We start from the raw sequence: 19,620 nt of genomic DNA on the forward strand, positions 1-19,620 counted from the left end.
ACTTTGTAACATGAACTGGAAAATATGCATTGAAATTCTGATTGAAAATAGCTACAAATATATTAAGGAAATACTCATTTGTTAACCATATGCTTCCAGATCTTGATTCAGTGGTGTTCAATATAGTGAAAATTAGGAATCTAACACAAAGCATAGATAGTACATGTCTTTCTTTACATTGCTGCACATAAAATGAGCATTGTATTAAAGATTGCTTTTCTACCATGCATTATGCTAGCCATAGGGGAGAATTACTCACTTGAGTTTTTGAAATAAAATGTAAGATAAAATGTAAGATAAGTTTACTTCATGCCTGAAAATCTAGTATGACTATTTCTGTGATTCCAAGTGGCTTTCTCAAGAGTCCCATCAGAAATATATTTGACATCTTGAATAGCTTGAACCTATCACTTGTGACTGAAATTAATCGTTTTTTTTTTATGTTAAGCATAAACTATCAAAATTTAAGGGATTAAACTATGCACTTAACATAAAACTTACCACTTTACACATTTTGAAAGTATATTTGGTAATGTTAAGTATATTCACATTGTTGTGCATTGGATGTTCACAACTTTTTCATACTATGAAACAAAGTCTATACCTATTAAATAACTCCCTCTTTCTTCCTCTTGCTAGTCTTTGGTAACCGCCATTCTGGTTTCTATCTCTAGGAATCTGACTACTTTAGATACCTTATATAAGCGGAATCATCCAGTATTTTGTCTTTTTGTGACTGACTTATTTCACGTGGCTTATTGGCCTCAAGGTTCATCTGTGTTGTAGCCTGTGACAGGATTTCCTTCCTTTTTTTTTTTTTTTTTTTTTAAATTTTTTTAATGCTTGTTTATTTTTGAGAGAGAGAGAGAGAGAGAGAGAGACAGAGCATGAGCAGGGGAGGGGCAGAGAGAGAGAGGGAGACACAGAATCCGAAGCAGGGTCCAGACTCTGAGCTGTCAGTGCAGAGCCTAATGTGGGGCTCGAACTCACAAGCCATGAGATCATAACCTGAGCTGAAGTTGGACTCTGAACCAACTGAGCCACCCAGGAGCCCCGGATGAATAATATTCCATTATATGCATAGACCACATTTTGTTTATCTGTTCATCCGTGGATGGACATTTGTGTTGCTTTTACCTCTTGGCTATTGTGCATATTGTTGCTGTGAACATGGGTATACAAGTATCTCTTTGAGATCCTGCTTCTAATTCTTTTGGATAAGTACTCAGAAGTAGGATTGCTAGATCAAATATGATAATTACAGTTTTAAAAATTTATTTATTTTGAGAGCGAGGGTGTGCATGCAGAGGAGGGGCAGAGAGAGAGGGAGAGAGAATCCCAAGCAGGCTCCATGCTGTCAGCATAGAGCCCAGTGTGGGACTCGAACCCACATACCCTGAGACCATGACCTGAGCCAAAATCAAGAGTAGGCCACTTAACTGACTGTGCCCTCCAGCTGCCCCCATTGTAGTTTTTAGCATTTTTATCCATCCAGTTTTTAAGAGAGGTGATCTTATTAAAAGTATCTAACACAGTTCTCCATAGGAGGCTTACCACAACTTTTGGGTCTGTATTTGATTTGAATACCTAGAGCTATCTCACAGCCATTCATACTTTGTGCCATTATTCGGGATGTGTAATTGAGAGTTAAAATACTTTTTTACAGATAAGGAGTAAGGTAAAAAACTGCCTCGATTGGAACTTGATGTATTACTAAGTCATCCATTATTGAGATGAATATAGATCATGTCTGTGTAAAAGATGAAAGCTAATATATTCTTTTTCTAATATGAAAACTTTTTTTCACTATTAAAATTTTAGCTCTTCTAATTATAAAAGAAATATCATTACCAAAAAAATCAGGAAGATATAGCAAAGCACAAGTTTATATTTGGAATATAATACATACTGTATTTATATAATTAATGTTGCTGCATTTGGCTGTAGTTTTCATTGTCCTGCTCCACACTGGTAACTAGTCTACAGCTTTCCATTTTCCTCTTGGTTTTCAGTTGAGGTTTTGCTCCATTTTGGGGATAAAAGTCTTCTAGGATTGCATGTACAAGAGTTCGTATCAGTTTTATACTTAGGAATTGCTAGATCTTCAGTGATTTATTTTTCAATTTGTATTTCTACCAGTAGTTCACTAGAGGTCTGGTTCTCCATACTTAATTTTTGTCTATACAGATGGATGTTAAATGACATACTGTGGTTTCTTTTTTTCTTTTTTTCTTGAGCTAGCTGTAGGCCCAACATGTGGCTTGAACTCACAACCCTGAGATCAAGATTCCCATGCTCCACTGACTGAGCAACTGGTGTCCCTAAACTGTGGCTTAAAAATTTTTTTTAATGTTAGTTTATTTTTGAGAGAGAGAGGAAGTGAGATAGAATGTGAGTGGGGGAGGGGCAGAGAGAGAGAAGGAGACACAGAATCTGAAGCAGGCTCCAGGCTCTGGGCTGTCAGCATGGAGCCCCACGTGGGGGTTGAACTCATGAACCACAAGATCATGACCTGAGCTGAAGTCAGCCACTTAACTGACTGAGCCACCCAGGTGCCACCCTAAACTGTGGTTTTAAATTCTATTTTGCTTATTACTAATGGAGTTGAACATGTTTTCATGTGTTGTTTTTATCATATCTTTTTCTGTGTTAGGTCTGTCTGTTGTCCTTTATTTTCATTGGTTTGTTTGCCTCTTTGTTACTGATTTTATACATCTTTATTCTTTATATATTACATATGTACTTATACATAAATATACACATACGCATGCCTACATAATAATACATGTTTTAATATATCTTCTAATTTGTAGCTTGTCTTTTCACTCAGTTTATAGTGTCTCTCAAACAGAAGTTCTTAATTTTAATTTATCAGTCCTTTATAGTGTATACTTTGAGAATCATGCTTAAGAAATATCCTAAGGTCATAAAGATTTTCTTTTATATTCTAAAATTTTTAAAGTTTTGCTCTTTATGTTAAAATCTTTAATCTGTCAGTTTAAGAACTTAAGATGTGATGAATCTCTATGTAAAACACATAGTTCATATGTTTGAATACCCATTAAGGCTGTGAAGCCAAAAGTTTGGTAAACATTGTCTTAATAAGGTAGTTGCAATAGTGGAAAAAGAAAATAAACATAGAAAGTGTTTTTACATTAATGATAGCTATTTTAAGAGATTTGTTAAAATATTTTTTTTCACAGCCTTGGTTGACCTCCGTTGTGGGTGATAGTCTGCTATTCTGATAACCTTTTTAGTTATAGACCACTGATTTCCGGCTGAACTGGTCAGAATACTTGAGTGCAACTACAAAAGTAAGCAAATCCCTCAAAACAAGAAGTTAATCATAGCATAGTAGAACTGAAAAACTACCCAGCTTGTCTGTTTTCATATTACAACTTTTCAATACATAAAATGTGTGAGCTGCAGAGACACTGAAGATGTATAGGAAGAGCACCTGAAGTCCGTGATGACTGGGCAGGTCTTGATCGTGAGCTCGCAGGGCTGTGACTTTCTGGTAATTCAGTGAGGGCCTTGTTTATCCATCAGTGTTATGCCACCTGCTACCCCATCTTCATTTTCTGCTGTCCACTGTTTGTGGTATCTTAAGGAAGAAGTAAAACCAGCCTTCCCACGTAAGCAGTTTATACTTGGAGATAGACCTTGGAGTGAACATAAAATAGACTTTTATTATCAGAGAGCAGTTAATGGGCTTGGTTGCATCAGCATTAACTTGAAGATAACATCTGTGATAAAATAGTCTAACTTAGGACGAAACATGACCTTTGAAAATATTAAAGTTTTGTTTGTTATGAAACATAATTAATCTTAAGTCAATAAGTACCTGCCAGGAGTGCCTGGCTGGCTCATTCAGTAGAGCATGTGATTCTTGATCTCAGGGTGGTGAGTTCAAGCCCCATGTTGGGTGTGGAGCCAACTTTAAAAACTAAATAAATAAAGGGGCGCCTGTGTGGCTCAGTCGGTTAAGCATCCGACTTTGGTTCAGGTCACGATATAGTGGTTCTTGAGTTCAAGCCCTACGTCGGGCTCTGTGCTGACAGCTTGGAGCCTGGAGCCTGCTTCGGATTCTGTGTCTCCTCTCTCGGTTCCTCCCCCACTTGTGCTGTCTATCAAAAAAAAATAAATGTAAAAAAAAAATTTTTTTAAACCTAAATAAATAAAAAATAAAATAAAAAGCAAACTTAAAATATTTAAAAAATATATTATGATACATTTATGATCATACTGATACTGTCCGCTGGGCTGGAGTCAGCAGAGAGCCCAGTGAAGTAATCTAAGTTAAGTAGAAGAAAAAGTTTACATAAAGTCACACAACAGCCCAGTGTGTGTCCATGCATTTTTATCCCTCCTGGGAAAAGTGGAACTGATAGAACAGCTGTCCTCTGTCACCTAGAAGCCTCCAGCGTAACCATTGATGGGGCTTAAACATTGAAACCACAGGTGTAAAATAAATGGATAACTTTTGTAGTTAGAGTAGAAAGTACAAGTGTTCATTATCTGATACTGGTTTCTGGTATGAAATGGTCACTTGAATTTTTATTTCACTTTGTCTTTTCACTGTTCAGTGTTTTTTAAAAAGAAATTCTGTCCTTATCCTGTACATTTAGTATGTTTTTTGGCATTCAGTCATGTGCTACTGTTAGCAGTATAATAGTAGGGAGAGTTTATTTCAATCTGTTTTAGCAGTCGTAGTCTTTGACTCTTTGTAGAGGCAGACACAATAGACCATTCAGTATTAAGGTATCTCTTTTCTCTTTTCCCATTTGGAGGGGCCATTAACATTTCCACTGAATTTACTACTCTGAGTAACAATCGTGAACTTGTTCTCTTTCAATCCACTTAATTAATATAATCAATAATTTTTATCTTAATTTGGGCTATGATGAATAATGATGGAATTCTGACTTACTTTGCATTGACACTTTACATTTAAAATGGAATTGGTATTGGTGTATACTTAAACATGCAGTGACACAGGCATGAGAAGTCTTGGTTAATTTTGTTACTAAGATGAGTAATCTTGGCTAAGTCTTTCAAAGTTAGTAGGTCTCAATTTTCTGTCTGAAAATGAAGGTGTTAAACTAAATGATTAGCAAGAACTATAATTCTTATGTGAACATCTTGTATAGAAACCAGCGTTATGCAGAACTTTTGTAAATACTGTAAGTAGTTTATGTGTCTGTATGTGTTTCTGTGTTTGAAATTGTTTTGTCAGTTTAAGTATGTGTATCTTCTGCTCAGAAAAAGGTTATTCGGGATTTTTTGTTTTTTGTCTTTTTACAAAAATAATTAGATTTATTAAAGTTATAAATTAAAACAGTTTCACACTCAAATTGAACCCATTTTTAACAACTATGTTTGGGAGTTTGGTTTTTTTTTTTTAATACAGCTTAAGACTCCTTTAACTTAAATTGTACTTAATGGGGGCATCTGGATGGCTCAGTAGGTTAAACTCTTGATTTCAACTCAGGTCATGATCTCACTCTTGATTTTGGCTCACGTCCAATGTTTCTCACTGTTTGTGAGATCGAATCCTCAGTCACGCTCTGTGCTGTCAGCATGGAGCTTGCTTGGGATTTTCTCTCTCCCTCTTTCTCTTTCTCTCTGCCACTTGTACGGGCTCACTGTCTCTAAATAAACAAACAAACAAACATTAAAAATACATTTTTCAACTTAAAATCATAAGCCTAGGGGCGTCTGGGTGGCTCAGTTGGTTAAGTGTCCGATTCTTGGTTTTGGCTCAGGTCATGATCTCGCAGTTTGTGGGATCAAGCCCTGCACCACCCTCTTGGGATTCTCTCTCTCCTTCTCTCTCTGCCCCTCACCTGCTCTCTTTCTCTCAAAATAAATAAATAAACAAACAAACAAACAAACACACTTAAAAAAATTATAAGCCTAAATCAGTCATTCAGTGACATTTAAATTGGGATCACAGGTTCAATTTTTTTAGATAGATATGCTAAAATGAAGGGTTTCTTATTCCAAGTTTTAAAAATACCAAACTTATACCTATTATGCCCATTTACAACTCAAAAGTAGTATACTGTGGGCTTGATTTACTTTTATTTTCCTTTCCCAATTACATCCCACACTCTTTCCTTTTCTCTCCCCACCCCAAATAACTTTTTTTTTTTTTTTTTTTTTTTTTTTTTTTTAACTTTTATTATGTTTGTATTGTAAACCTACCTGGTTCACCAGGACCTTTTTTAGTTTCACCATCTCAAGCAGTTCGAAGTTATCTTTCTAAGCAAGTTTGGAACCATGTTGTCAGATGACTGAGGTTAAACCTTATAAAATCTAGAGCTACAGACGCCAGAGTGATTTGTGTTTCATTTAAGTGGGCATAAGTAGAACCTCATTATATAGTCTCTGCCAGCAGTGACTCTTGAGGCCATGCCTCCCAAGTGGGGTGGCCTCCGCACCTGTCACCCCTGGAGACAGGTCCACACCAGCGGATCCTCAAGTCTGACAGGTCTGCAGTCTTCGTGCCCAGGAAGCATTGGAGTTTTTTCAGTTAATCTGTTTTTTTGCTTGATTCTGTTCTGTATTCTTTTATTTGTCAGGCTACAGTTTTTAAGTGTATTAAAAGAAAACCTATTTGGATTTTGCACGTCTCCCATGTCTTATCTGTGTTTACAGTCCTAGTTCAAAGGTTTTTCTTCTAACAGTTATAACTAGAATAGCTTTGTAGAGCCCAAAGAATGTTTATATCCTAAACAGAGTTACAGAGGGCACATAAACAGGGCTTCTATATCTGGACCACATTCCTGTCTTACTCGTGTATTATGTAATGTGATATTTAACTCTCCAATTGTATCATAAGCTTTTTGGCATGGACTTTATACTGCGCTCTCCAGTGGAAATGTAACGCAGGCCACATATGTAATTTAAAATTTTCTAGTAGCCACATTAAAAATAAGTAAAAAGGAACAGATGAAAACAAGTTTAATAATGTACTTTATTTAACCTAGTATAATCTGAATGTTATTTCAACACGTAACCAATGTAAAAATTATTGAGATATTTTACATTCTTTTTTCTCATACTGAATCATCAAAGTCCATTGCTATTTTATTCTTAGTGCCCATCTCAGTTCAGACAAACCATATTTCAAATACTCAGTAGCTGCATGTAGCTGGTGGCTGTGGTTTTGGGCAGTGCCGTCTTATACTTTTGCAACTTAGTTCTAGTAACATAATTGTTGCTTTGTGTGTGTCATTTTAGTTACAGATTTCTCTAATTGAATAAAATATACAATATTTTTAAATGCCTGTCTTTATTTTCTTTCTCTCCAAGGCTCTTCCTTCTTCAATGATTATAGTAGCAGTTTATTGTCCTGTGATAGCTGCTGTTTTCATTGTTCTGAAGATGGTCAACTATCGACTCCACAGAGCACTTGATGCCGGAGAAGTTATAGATAGGAGTGCGAATGAGTTCCCAGATCAGCGAGCCAAAGCTGAGCAAGGCAACTGTTCAACCAGGAGAAAAGACAGTAATGGACCGAGGTGAGGAAAACTCCTGCCACTCCGTTTTTACACTGCATGTGTACAGTGATGTGATGATTGTGTTGTGCCTCTGCTCTGATATGTGGTTTTAAGGCAGTGTTCGATCTTACCACCAGATCTTCCCATTATATTAGAGGTATAATGACAGGTACAGATTGTCGCATTAGACCCCAGCAAAGCTAATTGGCATATCTGGGGGATTAAATATGGCCTTATTACTAATAGCATGCTATACCAGTTATAACTGTAAAATATTTTATTCACACCAAAGACCAAAACCAATGAAAAACAGTGTAAGGAAATAATAAAGCATGGCTTGTAAATCTTAGCATTTATATTGAATTTATATATATAAATTAAATGTATACATATCTTAAGCAAATTGTGACATTTTCCTTGACATTTATAATCTGCAATTTTTACTTAATCTATTGTAAATATTTTTCAATGATATATTCTCACCGTGGCAACTTAGCTGTTTCTTCCCTCCATCTTTTCATAACTGACCTCTTAGGATTCAATTTTGTATAGCTGTCACCTTCTCCTGGGGGTTTTCTTTCTCCATCCCAGTTCAGTATTCCTCCTATGGCTCTCAGTCACATTCTTTTCAATACCTTGGCCTCATCCCCTTTCTCGTGTTGACTGAAGGATTTACTTTATCCACAGTCAAAAGGTTATTGTGACTTCATAGAAATGATAGGTACCACTAATCTAGGTCTTCAAAAAACAGTTAGTGTATGAACACTTGACATATGTAATAGTCCTCAAAACAATTCTCTGAGGTAGGTGCTCTTATTACTCCTGATTTTTAGATGTAGAAACTAGGGTGTGAAAGATTAAATATTCCAGGGAATCAGATCTGAAGTCCATGTTTTAACCAATCTGTCATGTTTCCACTCAGTATAATATGAAAAGTGAGTACTCGTTTTTTAAGAAAGGTGATGCTTCTCTTTTCCAGTGCATCGAAAGCCTTTGTTTATTCCTTTAAAAAAATTTTTTTTTAAATGTTTATTTTTGAGAGACTGAGAGAGACAGAGCGCAAGCGGGGAGGGGCAGAGGAAGAGAGGGAGACACAGAATCTGAAGCAGGCTCCACGCTCCGAGCTGTCAGCACAGAGCCTGACATGGGCACGAACCCACGAACCATGAGATCATGATCTGAGCTGAAGTCAGATGCTTAACCGACTGAGCCACCCAGGTGCCCCTGTTTATCCCTTTTCAGTTACATTTTCTATCCCAACATGATTATCCTGTGTGTTCATTGAGCAGATATTTTACTTCTGTAATAATTTTGTTCATAGCACCAATCACTATCTGAAATTGCCTTACTTAATCATTTGTTTGCATTTGTAAGCTTCTTGAAGGTAGGGGCCTTGTTTTTCTTATGAACTTCAGGTTCTAAATCAGAGCCTGTCACTGTACTTAGAAAATATTTGAAGTAGTGAAAACATTTCTTTTGCAATATTTTTTAAAAAAATTTTTAAATGTTTATTTTTGAATGAGAGAGACACAGGGTGAGCGGGGGAGGAGCAGAGAGAGGGAGACACAGAATCTGAAGCAGGCTCTAGGGTCTGAGCTGTCAGCACAGAGCCTGACATGGGTTCAAACTCACGAGCAGTGAGATCATGACCTGAGCTAAAGTCGGACGCTCAACCGACTGACCCACCCAGACGCCCCTCCATTTTTAAGTTTTTCATTGTATATTGTCAAATTCCAAAGATTTTACTTTATACTTACTGTGACCAGCACTTTGAGGGCTGCTTTCTCTGCATTTTTGACAACATTGAGTATTTAGTATTTATACAAAACTGTGGTAGATATCTCATTGTTTAAGTTTTTTGCTTACTAGTTAAATGGAGGTATTTTTCCTATGTTATTATTGCCACTTATATTGTGTGACTGGTATACTTTTTTATTAGTGGTTAGTTTCTTACTATTGATATGGAGAAAATATTTATGAAGGACATTCTTTACATTTTGTGTGAGATACTTTTTTCAGTTTATAGCATTTTTTTAATTTATATGTCACAATTTATTTTTGTGTGGTCTCTTCTGTGAATGTTTATTAGTTCTGCCTTTGATATCAAGTTGTGGAACATTTTTTCTTCCTCCATATAACATAAGTGTGTACCTGTGTCTACTTTCAGCATTTTTTTTTTTTTTTTTTAGTTTTTTTAATGTTAATGTTTTATTTATTTATTTTAAGACAGAGAGAGAGAGAGCATGAGTAGGGATGGGGCAGAGAGAGAGGGAGACACAGAATCTGAAGCAGGCTCCAGGCTTTGAGCTGTCAGCACAAAGCCCGACGTGGGGCTCAAACTCACGAACTGTGAGATCATGACCTGACCCAAAGTCAGATGCTCGACTGACTGAGCCACCTGGGCGCCCCCAGCATTTTTCTTTTTAAAATGTTTATTTATTTTTGAGAGAGGCAGAGACAGTGTGTGAGCGGGGGAGGGACAGAGAGGGAGACACAGAATCTGAAGCAGGCTCCAGGCTCTGAGCTGTCAGCACAGAGCCAGACGTGGGGCTTGAACTCATGAACCGCGAGATCATGATCTGAGCTGAAGTTGGACATGTAATCGTCTGAGCCACCCAGGTGCCCCTCCTTTCAGCATTTTTATAATTTTATTTTTCATTCTTAAATTGAAGTCAAGCTAAAAAATTCTGGTGTTTTTTTTTGGTTTTGTTTTTTAGGTTAATCCCAACACTGTTGAGTGAATAATGCATTTTCCCCCAGTAATTTTAAATGCTTTCCTTTTCATTAGTATACTTATATATACTTATGTCAGATTCTGGGCTTTGTTTCCTGCCCCATTGCTCTCTTTCTGTTTTGTTTATGCCATAATGCTTTTATGACTTACTAATATGCTTAATATTTAGTGGCATGAATCCCTTTTCAGTATTTTTATTTTTTTAATTTTAATTTAATTTATTGTTTTGAGTGAGGAGGGCAGAAAGAGAGAGAGAGAGAGAGAGAGAGAATGAGAGAATCCCAGAATCCCAAGCAGGCTCTGTGCTCAGTGCAGAGCCCAACATGGGGCTCAGATCCCACAACCAAGAGACCCTGACCTGAGCCAAAATTAAGAGTCGGACACTTAACTGACTGAGCCACCCGGATGCCCCCTTGGTATTTTTCTACTTTAGTGTTATCTTGGTTCTTATGCATATACAGCTGACCCCTGAACAACGAGGGAGTTTAGGCGCTAAACATCCTGCCTCATGTAGTCAAAAATCCATGTATAACTTTTGATGTCCCTCACACCCGCCCTACTCCCCCACCCCCCTGCAAATTTATTACTAATAGCCTACTTTCCCTGGAAGCCTTACTGAGAACAGTCAACTAAAACATATTCTGTATGTTATATGTGCTATGTACTATAGTCTTACGATAAAGTAAGCTAGAGAAAAATTATTAAAGTCATAAGAAAAAATACAATTATAGTACTGTAAAATGTAAAAAATCCACATGTAGGTGGACCTTCATAGTTCAAACCTGTGAAGTACAGGGTTCACCGGTACTAGGTTTTCTGTGAGATGTCCCTTGTGTGCTCAGCCTCCAGAAAATTCCATTAGAATTTTGTTAAGTATATTTAATATAGGGAGAAGTCAGCCTTTAAAATATGAAGACTTATCAGGGACATGGTGTATACGTCCAATTTTTCATTTGCCTTTTATGTCTCATAAAACTTGGTATTTTTTCTTTTGGGGTGTATGTATTTTTTAAGTCTATTCTATTAGGAAATGCGTAACCTTGTATTATGGATAAACAAAGCTGCACTTAACCTGCCAGGGCTTGAATCACTGCATGATTGTATGACCTTGGGGACTGACTTAAGCTTTTTATGCCTTGGTTTTCTCATCTGAATGATGAGGTAAATAACAGTACTGTATCATAGGATTATTATGAAGAATGAATGAAAGATCATATATGTAAAACATTTAGAACCATTCCTGATACAGTTAGCTCCTGATACAGTAATTGTTAGCTCCTATTTTTTCTGGATATATGTTTTTAATTCCTTTTGTTAATGAATTATTTTTCCATTTTCTTTTAGTTTAAAAAATTTTTTTGTGAAATGTATATATTTCTAAACACTTTATCAGTCATATTGTTCAATATAATTTAGGGAATAATAATTAAGTGACTACTTGATTCCCCACCACACAACTTAAGAAATAGGATATTATACAAATACCATACAGGTCTTCATGCAGTTCTTTCCCATTTCATTCTATTCTTATTCCTTCAAGAGTGACCATTATCTTGAATTTTGTGTTAATAATTCCCTTGAGTTTCTTTATCATTGTGTAGTCTTTGTAGATATTATTAAACATATATTAATTTTATCTAGGGATTAATTTGGGATTAATTGGGATTCCAGTTTGGGATATCCTAAAGTGTATAATACTATATATCTTTCTCTGGGAGGGGCTTTTTTGTGCCAAATACTGTGTTTTATAGGCTTATTCATGTGGATGCTTATAGTCATTTATTCCTGCTTTTGCATACTCTAGTAAGCAGGAATAGACTACAGTTTATCCATTTTACTTATCCATGTGTTCTGAAAACACATTGTGTGTGTTTCTTGGTACACATGCATGTATCTAGTGAACATAAGCTGGTTTATAGGGTATTGTCATGTTCAGTTTTAGTAGATAATTCCAGCCTGTTAGCCAAAACGTTTGTACCAGTTTACTCTCCCACCATTAATATGTGAAAGTCCTTCTTGTTGCATATCCTCATCAATATTCGATATTAGTAAGTTTTAAAACTTTGCCATTCAAGTAAGTGTGAAAGGTGTCTCATTGGGACTTTCTGATTACTAATGAGGTTGAACATCTTACCATATATATTTGGTCCGGGTAGCTTTTCTGTTCTTTCCATTGTCCATTCGCACCTTGCTTCATTTTTCTTTGGAGTTGTCTTTTTCTTATTGAATACTAGGAGCTTTTGAAATATATTCACGGTACACTACTTTATTGGTTACATACATTACAGACATCTTCTCCCACTTTGTGGCTTGCTGTTTTGCTTTCCTTAAGGAGTCTTAAGATTATCATATATCCTTTAAGATTTATCATTTTTTTGGTAACCAGCACTTTTGTGTCTTAAGAACTTATTTCCTACAGGAAGATCAGAAATATATTCTCTTATATTTTCCTTTAAAAGTTTACATTTCTTTTGTTTTCTCATTTGAACAAATTATTTTAATTGGTAGTGTCAGGTAGGGATTCAAGACTTATTTATGAATAACTGGTTTAATCAGTATTTGTTAAGCAGACTATCTTTTCCTTGGTGATCTGCAGTACTCTGTCATAAGTTAAATTTCCATATATGGTGGGTATGTTTCTGGCCTCTCTTTTCTGTCCTGTTGATCTGGTTCTCTATGCTGTGCCATTACCACACTATCCCAGTTACTGTAGCTTCATAATATAACTTTTGATAATTGGTGGGGCAGACCTCCTACTTTGTTCTTTTTCAGGAGTGACTTTTATTCTTGGCTCTTTGTTTTTGAAATAAAATGTATGGTCTGCTGGGCAAAGTCTACAAGAACTTAAGATTTTTATTCTTTTGCTGAGAATCATCTTTACAATAGAAGATCACCATTTATTTAATCTTCTTTAATATCTTTCAATAAAGATTTATCATTGCTCCATTAAAAGGCTTGCATAGCTTTTGTTAAATTTGCCAAATTATTTTACAGCTTTTCTATTATAAAACTCCTTTATAATTACCTTTTTAAATATAGCAGTTTACTTTTTCTTCCCAATGTTTATATATTTTTGAGACAGAGCATGAGTGGGGTAAGGGCAGAGAGAGAGGGAGACACAGAATCCTGTGCTGTCAGCACAGAGTGCGATACGGGGCTTGAACCCATGAACCGTGAGATCTTGACCTGAGCCAAAGTTAAGATGCTCAACTGACTGAGCCACTCCCTATTTAACTTTTACATTGACTATGATTTCTAACACATTGTTAAAATGAAATAGTATTGGCTTACATCCTTGTCTTTTTCTAACCTTAAATAGTGTTTTTAAAGTTTCACCATTAAATGAGATCTTTGTTGTAGATTTTTGTTCTTGACATGTTTTCCCCACCCTCCCACTTGGGACTTTCACATTCTGTTCTGAAGAGAAGAAATGAACAGGAAAATACTTTATTTCCAGAGCCTGTCACTGTGCTTGGTACAATATAGTTGTCAATTTGTTGCATGACTGAATGAAGATAGTAGGACTACTTGAGCCTTATGGTTTTCATTGGCTCTGGGACAGCAGTTCAAAATGCTTATTAAATCTTTATCTTAGAAAAAGAGTCAAAGTCATTAATGTTTGTATTACACTTCTAATGTTTCGCATTGGATTCCAATACGATTTCAGGACTGGAATACAAATATATTGGAGACCATATTTTCTGTTTCTCATGGCCGTAACGCTTCAAATATTGGAAATTAAGGATCCATTTAAACTGTAGGTAAATTTTAGGCTAAAGTGTTTGAAAATTTATTTTGTTTAAGGATTTTGTTTTTATTATATTTTTATGAACATCATTGTAATTTAGATTAGATTTGTAAATTTAGTACTGAAATGGTACTGTGAAGTTTTTGATTAAAGCCTGAGCAATTAATGATACTAATAACCAACAAATTAGTTTGTGAAGTCTCCTTTATAATTCAGATTAGACCCCTTCTGCTTTTCTGCCTCTCCGTGTACCTGGTATTTTTTTTTTTTAACAGATGGGGAAATTAAGGCATAAAGGTAGAGATTCCCTGAATTTGGTGTATTGCTTACTGCAGTAGACCACTTTGCCTCTGTGAGAATTGTAAACTACTATACTTTCCAGGTATGTGCTGAAATTGCCATTGCCGAAAATCTGCAAGTCTTGCTAATAAAGAAAACTCTTACTCAGCCGTTTTGTGTGTTTAGCTATATTTAGGACAGCGACAGCTGGCTAAAAGTTCTACTTCTGAATTTGTAGAGAAGAGAGGTATAGTAATTTTGCTAGAGGATTATTTTGTTACAAAAATTGCTGTCCATTTTTTCATTCATCCTTTTTGCTCCCTTCAATTCCTGCTTCTCTCTCTGTGTTGGCCATTGGGCATTTGCTCTGGATCATTGTTTGTCAACTGGGGGCGATTTTACCCTTAAGGAGACATTTGGCAATATTTGGAGACATTTTTTGTTTATCACAACTGGGGAAATGCTGCTGGCATTTAGTGGGTAGAGGCCAGGGATGCTGCTAACTGTCCTACAGTGCGCAAGATGGTCCCCCACAATCAAGAACCAAGTGGCCCAAAATGTCAGTAGTGCTGAGATTAAGAAATCTTTGTTTAGACAGTGATGTTCATTTTTGGCTTTGAACTGGAAAGAGAACTTCAGTGCTTGTTTTTTGAAAGGCAAGTATTGGTGTCTTCGAGTGGACTTCAAAGCTATACAGACAAGATGTTCAGATCTTGTCTTAATTCTCACTGGCCATGAGAACCTACATTAAGGTGTGTGGGGGGAAAAGAACAGATATAACACATTGTAGAGTACTGTGTAAATATTATTTGTATCCTCCTTTCCCACCTGAACTGCATATACCAGTGACTCAGCTTATGTCGTTTACTCCTCTGACAGGTTTTTACACCTTTTGGTTTTCAGTTTTTCATCTGTAAAATGAGAATAATCGTATTTATATTGTAGATTTTAGGAGGATATTCTGTGAGAAAATGCAAATAAAGCATGTGCCCCTATGACTGGAATGTATTAAGTACTTAGTAAATATTTGCTTTTATTTGTTATTTATAATAACTTCAGATTGTAATCTTTTGTATCTATTGTCAGAAGTGGTATATAAAACTAAGTAATATTGTCCATCAGCTGATGAATGAGTAAACAAAATGTGTCCTGTCCAAACAATGCAGTATTATTAGGCCATAAAAATATGAAGTACTGATAGTTGCTACAACTTGGAGTAACCTTGAACACGTTATGCTAGGTGAAATAAGCCAGTCACAAAGACCACACGTATTATGATTCCATGTATATAAAATGTGCAAAATAGGCAACTCTAGAAAGACAGAAAACAGATTCCTAGCTATGTAAGGCTGGGGGTGGATGGGAAGGGGGGGTGGGGAGGTAACAGTGAAGGGGTTTGTTAATAAGGTGATACAAATGTTCTAAAATTAATTGTGGTGATAGTTGTATAAGTTGATGAATGTATTAGAAACTATTGATTTGCAGAGTTTAAATGGATGAATTGAATGATAATGTGAATTGTTTACCGGTACAGTTGATGTATATAAACTGGGCAAGATGAGGGCTCTCCAACCTTTCTCTGGGGTTGAATATTTTATTCCTTAATCCTCACCTTATGATTTCCATCTGCTCTCCATCTTCTGATTTCCGTGGGATGTGACTTAGAGAATGGATTCTGGTGGAGAGAACAGTGGTTGCTGGTTAGTCCTCCCCACTCATTCAGGGTGGTGATAGCGGTCTGTAAACCACTTACGATGTTGCCCAGTTAGCGGTTTCTCCTTCTGGCCTACATGTCTTGTATGGATTGACACCAAACAGCTAACAAAGCTGAGCACGTTTCACTTTTTCCATGTCTGGATGTTTGCGTGCTGAATTGGCTGTCACCTTTGTATCTGCGTTCCGGTATGTTTTATTTCTATACACGGATAGCAAGTTGGAAAGCTAATTTTCTTTAGTGAACATGATAGAGTTAGGAACCCATTAAGTAACCAGGGACAGGATGGTTATGAGACCATTAATAAAAATTTGCTAGAATTTAAACAGCTGTAGCGATAAATACTTATTAAATGGAAGGTATACTGGCTAGTGAATTCTGTTTTGCCTGTATCTTTTGATCGCAGCTGTCAGAATACCTCATTGAAATAGGCTTATGGGGATTTATGGCACATGTTACTGAAAAGTCTACGTGTGAGGGGTGTCTTCAAATTGGCAAGGTGCAGTTTCAGTCACTTCATGACCTGACTTATCTTTACCAGGCTGGGCTCCTTTTGTTCACTTGGTTTCTTAGCATCTCCCCTTATGGTTATAAAATGGCTGCAGCAGCCCCAGGCCTTAAATCATCTCAGCATTGAGACTAGCAGGTATAGAGAAATATCCTCTCTTAACAGTAGAACACCCCCCCCCCCCCCCCCCCCCCCCACCAACCCCGGCCTGATTCATACTAACCTGAGTTGGGTCCTGTGCTTATTCTGGAACTAAGTTCTGTGAGCAAAAGAACGGAACGTGCTGATCGACTTTGGCCAGTGGTGCTCCCCCCCCTAAACCTGAGAGTACGTGGTTAACATTACCCAAAACCATATGAGAGTTTGGGATGAGGTGGCTCACCAGAAGAATTTTGGGTTGTTTTTTGGTGTTATTGTTAACCAGATGATTGAACTAGATGGTGGATGGCAGGATGGTTTATATCTACTATAAAATACTAGAACTTTCATCCTTGATAATAATAACTTCAAAGTTTATCGAGTGTTTCCTCTGTATGTACCAAGTAGAATGAGTAAAAAACTTTGGGCAAAAAATAGGATTATGGTAACTTAGGGGCCTGAGTTGTTCTAAAAGTTATGTTCCTAAGGAACCTTATTATAAAACTTTCTAAGCTTTTTGAAATTTGGTGTGATGTTTTTTCCTAATTTGGGGATCCTCTTGTCTTTAAGTACTGTATGTAGACTTCTTCAGTTCTTTGAACTTAGTGCTTTTCTCTCTTGTCTAATACCTGTTTTACCACATCACATCATTTTATTTTTATTTATTATTAGAAAATTTTTTTTAATGTTTATTTATTTTTGAGAGACTCAGTGACAGAGTGAGAGTAGGGGAGGGACAGAGAGAGAGGGAGACACAGAATTTGAAGCAAGCTCCAGGCTCTGGGCTGATAGCCACGGGGCTTGACCCCACAAACTGTGAGATCATGACTTGAGCCGAAGTCAGATGCTTAACCGACTGAGCCACCCAGGTGCCCCATCATTTTACTTCTTAAACTTAAGCCTTCTAACTCTATACAAAACTTAAAATCTTAGCTTTCTACTTCTGTAAAATAAGTTAGTATTGCAGTTAAATGCTGTTAACTTAAAAACTACAGATAGAGGTAGTTTGACAAGGCTGACTGTTCTTTTGCGTGTTGATCAGTATCTTGCAGCTCAGTGAGACTGTGCTCTTAGAGATTGGTAGTCTAAGATGTGATTACTTTCTGGGTTTGCCATGGCCGGTTTCTCCTTGCTCTTGGGGAGCAAAAGGCAAATCGTGTCTTTGCTAGAGTGGTTTTATGGCACAAGTCATAAAATACGTGCTATATTTAGTGTCTATAATTGTCATTAAGGCTGCTTTCTAATATTGGATTGGGTGAGAGTTTTAAAGATTTTCAAGTAGTGATGTGGTTATAAAATAGTTCAGACTATAAGATTTAGGAATGAAGAATGATCTTTTTTTAAATTGCTATGTTCTCTGTTAGAAATTAGTATAGTTTAGTTTTATAGAAAAAGGTATAATAACTTAAAAATAATAAAAAAACCGTTGGTGGCAGAATAATGACAGTTACTCTCTTTTTCTCAATGTTCCCCACAGCGATCCTGGTGGAGGGATTGAAATGTCTGAGTTCATTCGAGAGGCCACACCCCCAGTTGGTTGCAGTTCAAGAAATTCTTATGCTGGCCTAGATCCAAGTAACCAGGTGGGAACCTGCTGTTTTGTCTTTTTCCCTCCTCCTGAGGGTGGTCTCAAGCAATTCTGTCTGTAATAGTCCATTGGTGTTGGGGTTTATCTTGCTGATTAATACATTTTTGATTGTTTATTAATATCTTTTGTTAGTATTCTTATTTTTAACTGAATTTTCACATTAATCAAGTCCATTTTTGCTGAGCATGCAGCATGCTCAGCAAAACTACTCAGCAACTACCATTGCCTGCAGTAGTTTTGAGCACAACAGTTGTGCTGAGTGCCCTTAGGAAAATCAGGTCCTGGCTTTCACAGTCTCATTTACCTTCACTTTTTTTTTTTTTTTTTTTTATATCGGAAGGGTATAGATGTCTGGGGTTATTCCTAGCTTAAACATGGCAAAAAAAAAAAAAAAAAAAAAAAATTAAATTTTAAAAAATCTACACTTACCGTGGTGAGCACTGAGTAACGTGTAGAATTGTTGAATCAGTGTGTCATACACCTGAAAGAGATAGAATGTATGTTGATTATACTTAATAAAAAAACTTTCTCAAAATCTTGCTGTTCAAGGTGTTAGTGGTAGAGTGAGATGTAGAATACAGATCTGCTTTTGCCAGTTTTAATGTCTTTCCATTCTGTAACTTTTAACTTAAAATAGTAACTCTGAAAGTATGCTCTCAAAGGGTGACTGATGCCTGCTGTACTGTCATTGTGTGTAACCCCGGCCGGGCCTTTGCTGCTGCGTTTCTCTCTTTCATCCTAAACGTCACCCACATTAATCCAAGTCCTACTTATTCCCGCCTGCCCTCTCAGCAGACGAGCCTGCTAGCTAGAGTAACACTGCATAAGCATAAGAGGGGAAACTTAGCCAGAAGCTTCGAAGTCTTGTCGTAGTAGAACTTTAGATAACTATGGGTTGTAGTAGGTTATTATTTTATGTCAGCCTTTTCATTATGGAGAAGAAGAGACCGCGGATTTGTATTAGGGTCTAGATCTCACTTCTTGATTTTCATTTCAGTCTTTGTGCTGTTCTACTACTCTACTTGTGGGTTGAAATCACTCTTCCTCCTTTCTGCTCCACAGACTTAGGTTTTTGTTTTGTTTGTTTTAACTTCCCGGACTAACTCTAACTTTTGTTAGAGCCATCCCCTGTTTCTCAAGATTTTCAGAGACCTTGTGGTATTGCCTCTGTCTCTTGCATGTGGAGCACTTACTGATGTGTTTATTTAGCACTTGGGATTTGGTATGTGATCATATGTGGCAGTCTGTAAGCCTCTACAGAGCAGACTGTCTTCTTTCCTCCCCTGGCTAATAGACCGCCTTGTGCAGAGTTGACTTTCAGTGAATAGGTGCTAATTATCTTTATCTACATAGATAGTAGAACTTTAGAGGTAGAATCAGACCTGGCTGTTCATTTAAGAAAGGAA

At 36.6% G+C, this 19,620-nt stretch overlaps 1 protein-coding gene across 8 annotated transcripts in view; it reads left to right on the top strand.

The window, feature by feature from the left end:
* PCNX1 (pecanex 1) overlaps positions 1-19,620 on the top strand; it is a 163,960-nt gene that overhangs the window by 31,356 nt on the left and 112,984 nt on the right. For 7 of the 8 annotated variants that reach the window (XM_078448070.2, XM_078448074.2, XM_078448072.2 and 4 more), the window contains exons 2-3: positions 7,318-7,526; positions 18,104-18,209. In XM_078448070.2, the coding sequence (XP_078304196.2) occupies positions 7,318-7,526; positions 18,104-18,209 (315 nt within the window). Of the gene's footprint in view, positions 1-7,317; positions 7,527-14,264; positions 14,370-18,103; positions 18,210-19,620 lie in introns of those variants that run through there. The other variant, XM_078448076.2, reaches the window with a different exon arrangement.

The sequence above is a fragment of the Panthera onca genome, chromosome B3, assembly GCF_046562875.1.
Source record: "Panthera onca isolate mPanOnc1 chromosome B3, mPanOnc1 haplotype 2, whole genome shotgun sequence".
Lineage (NCBI taxonomy): Eukaryota > Metazoa > Chordata > Mammalia > Carnivora > Felidae > Panthera > Panthera onca.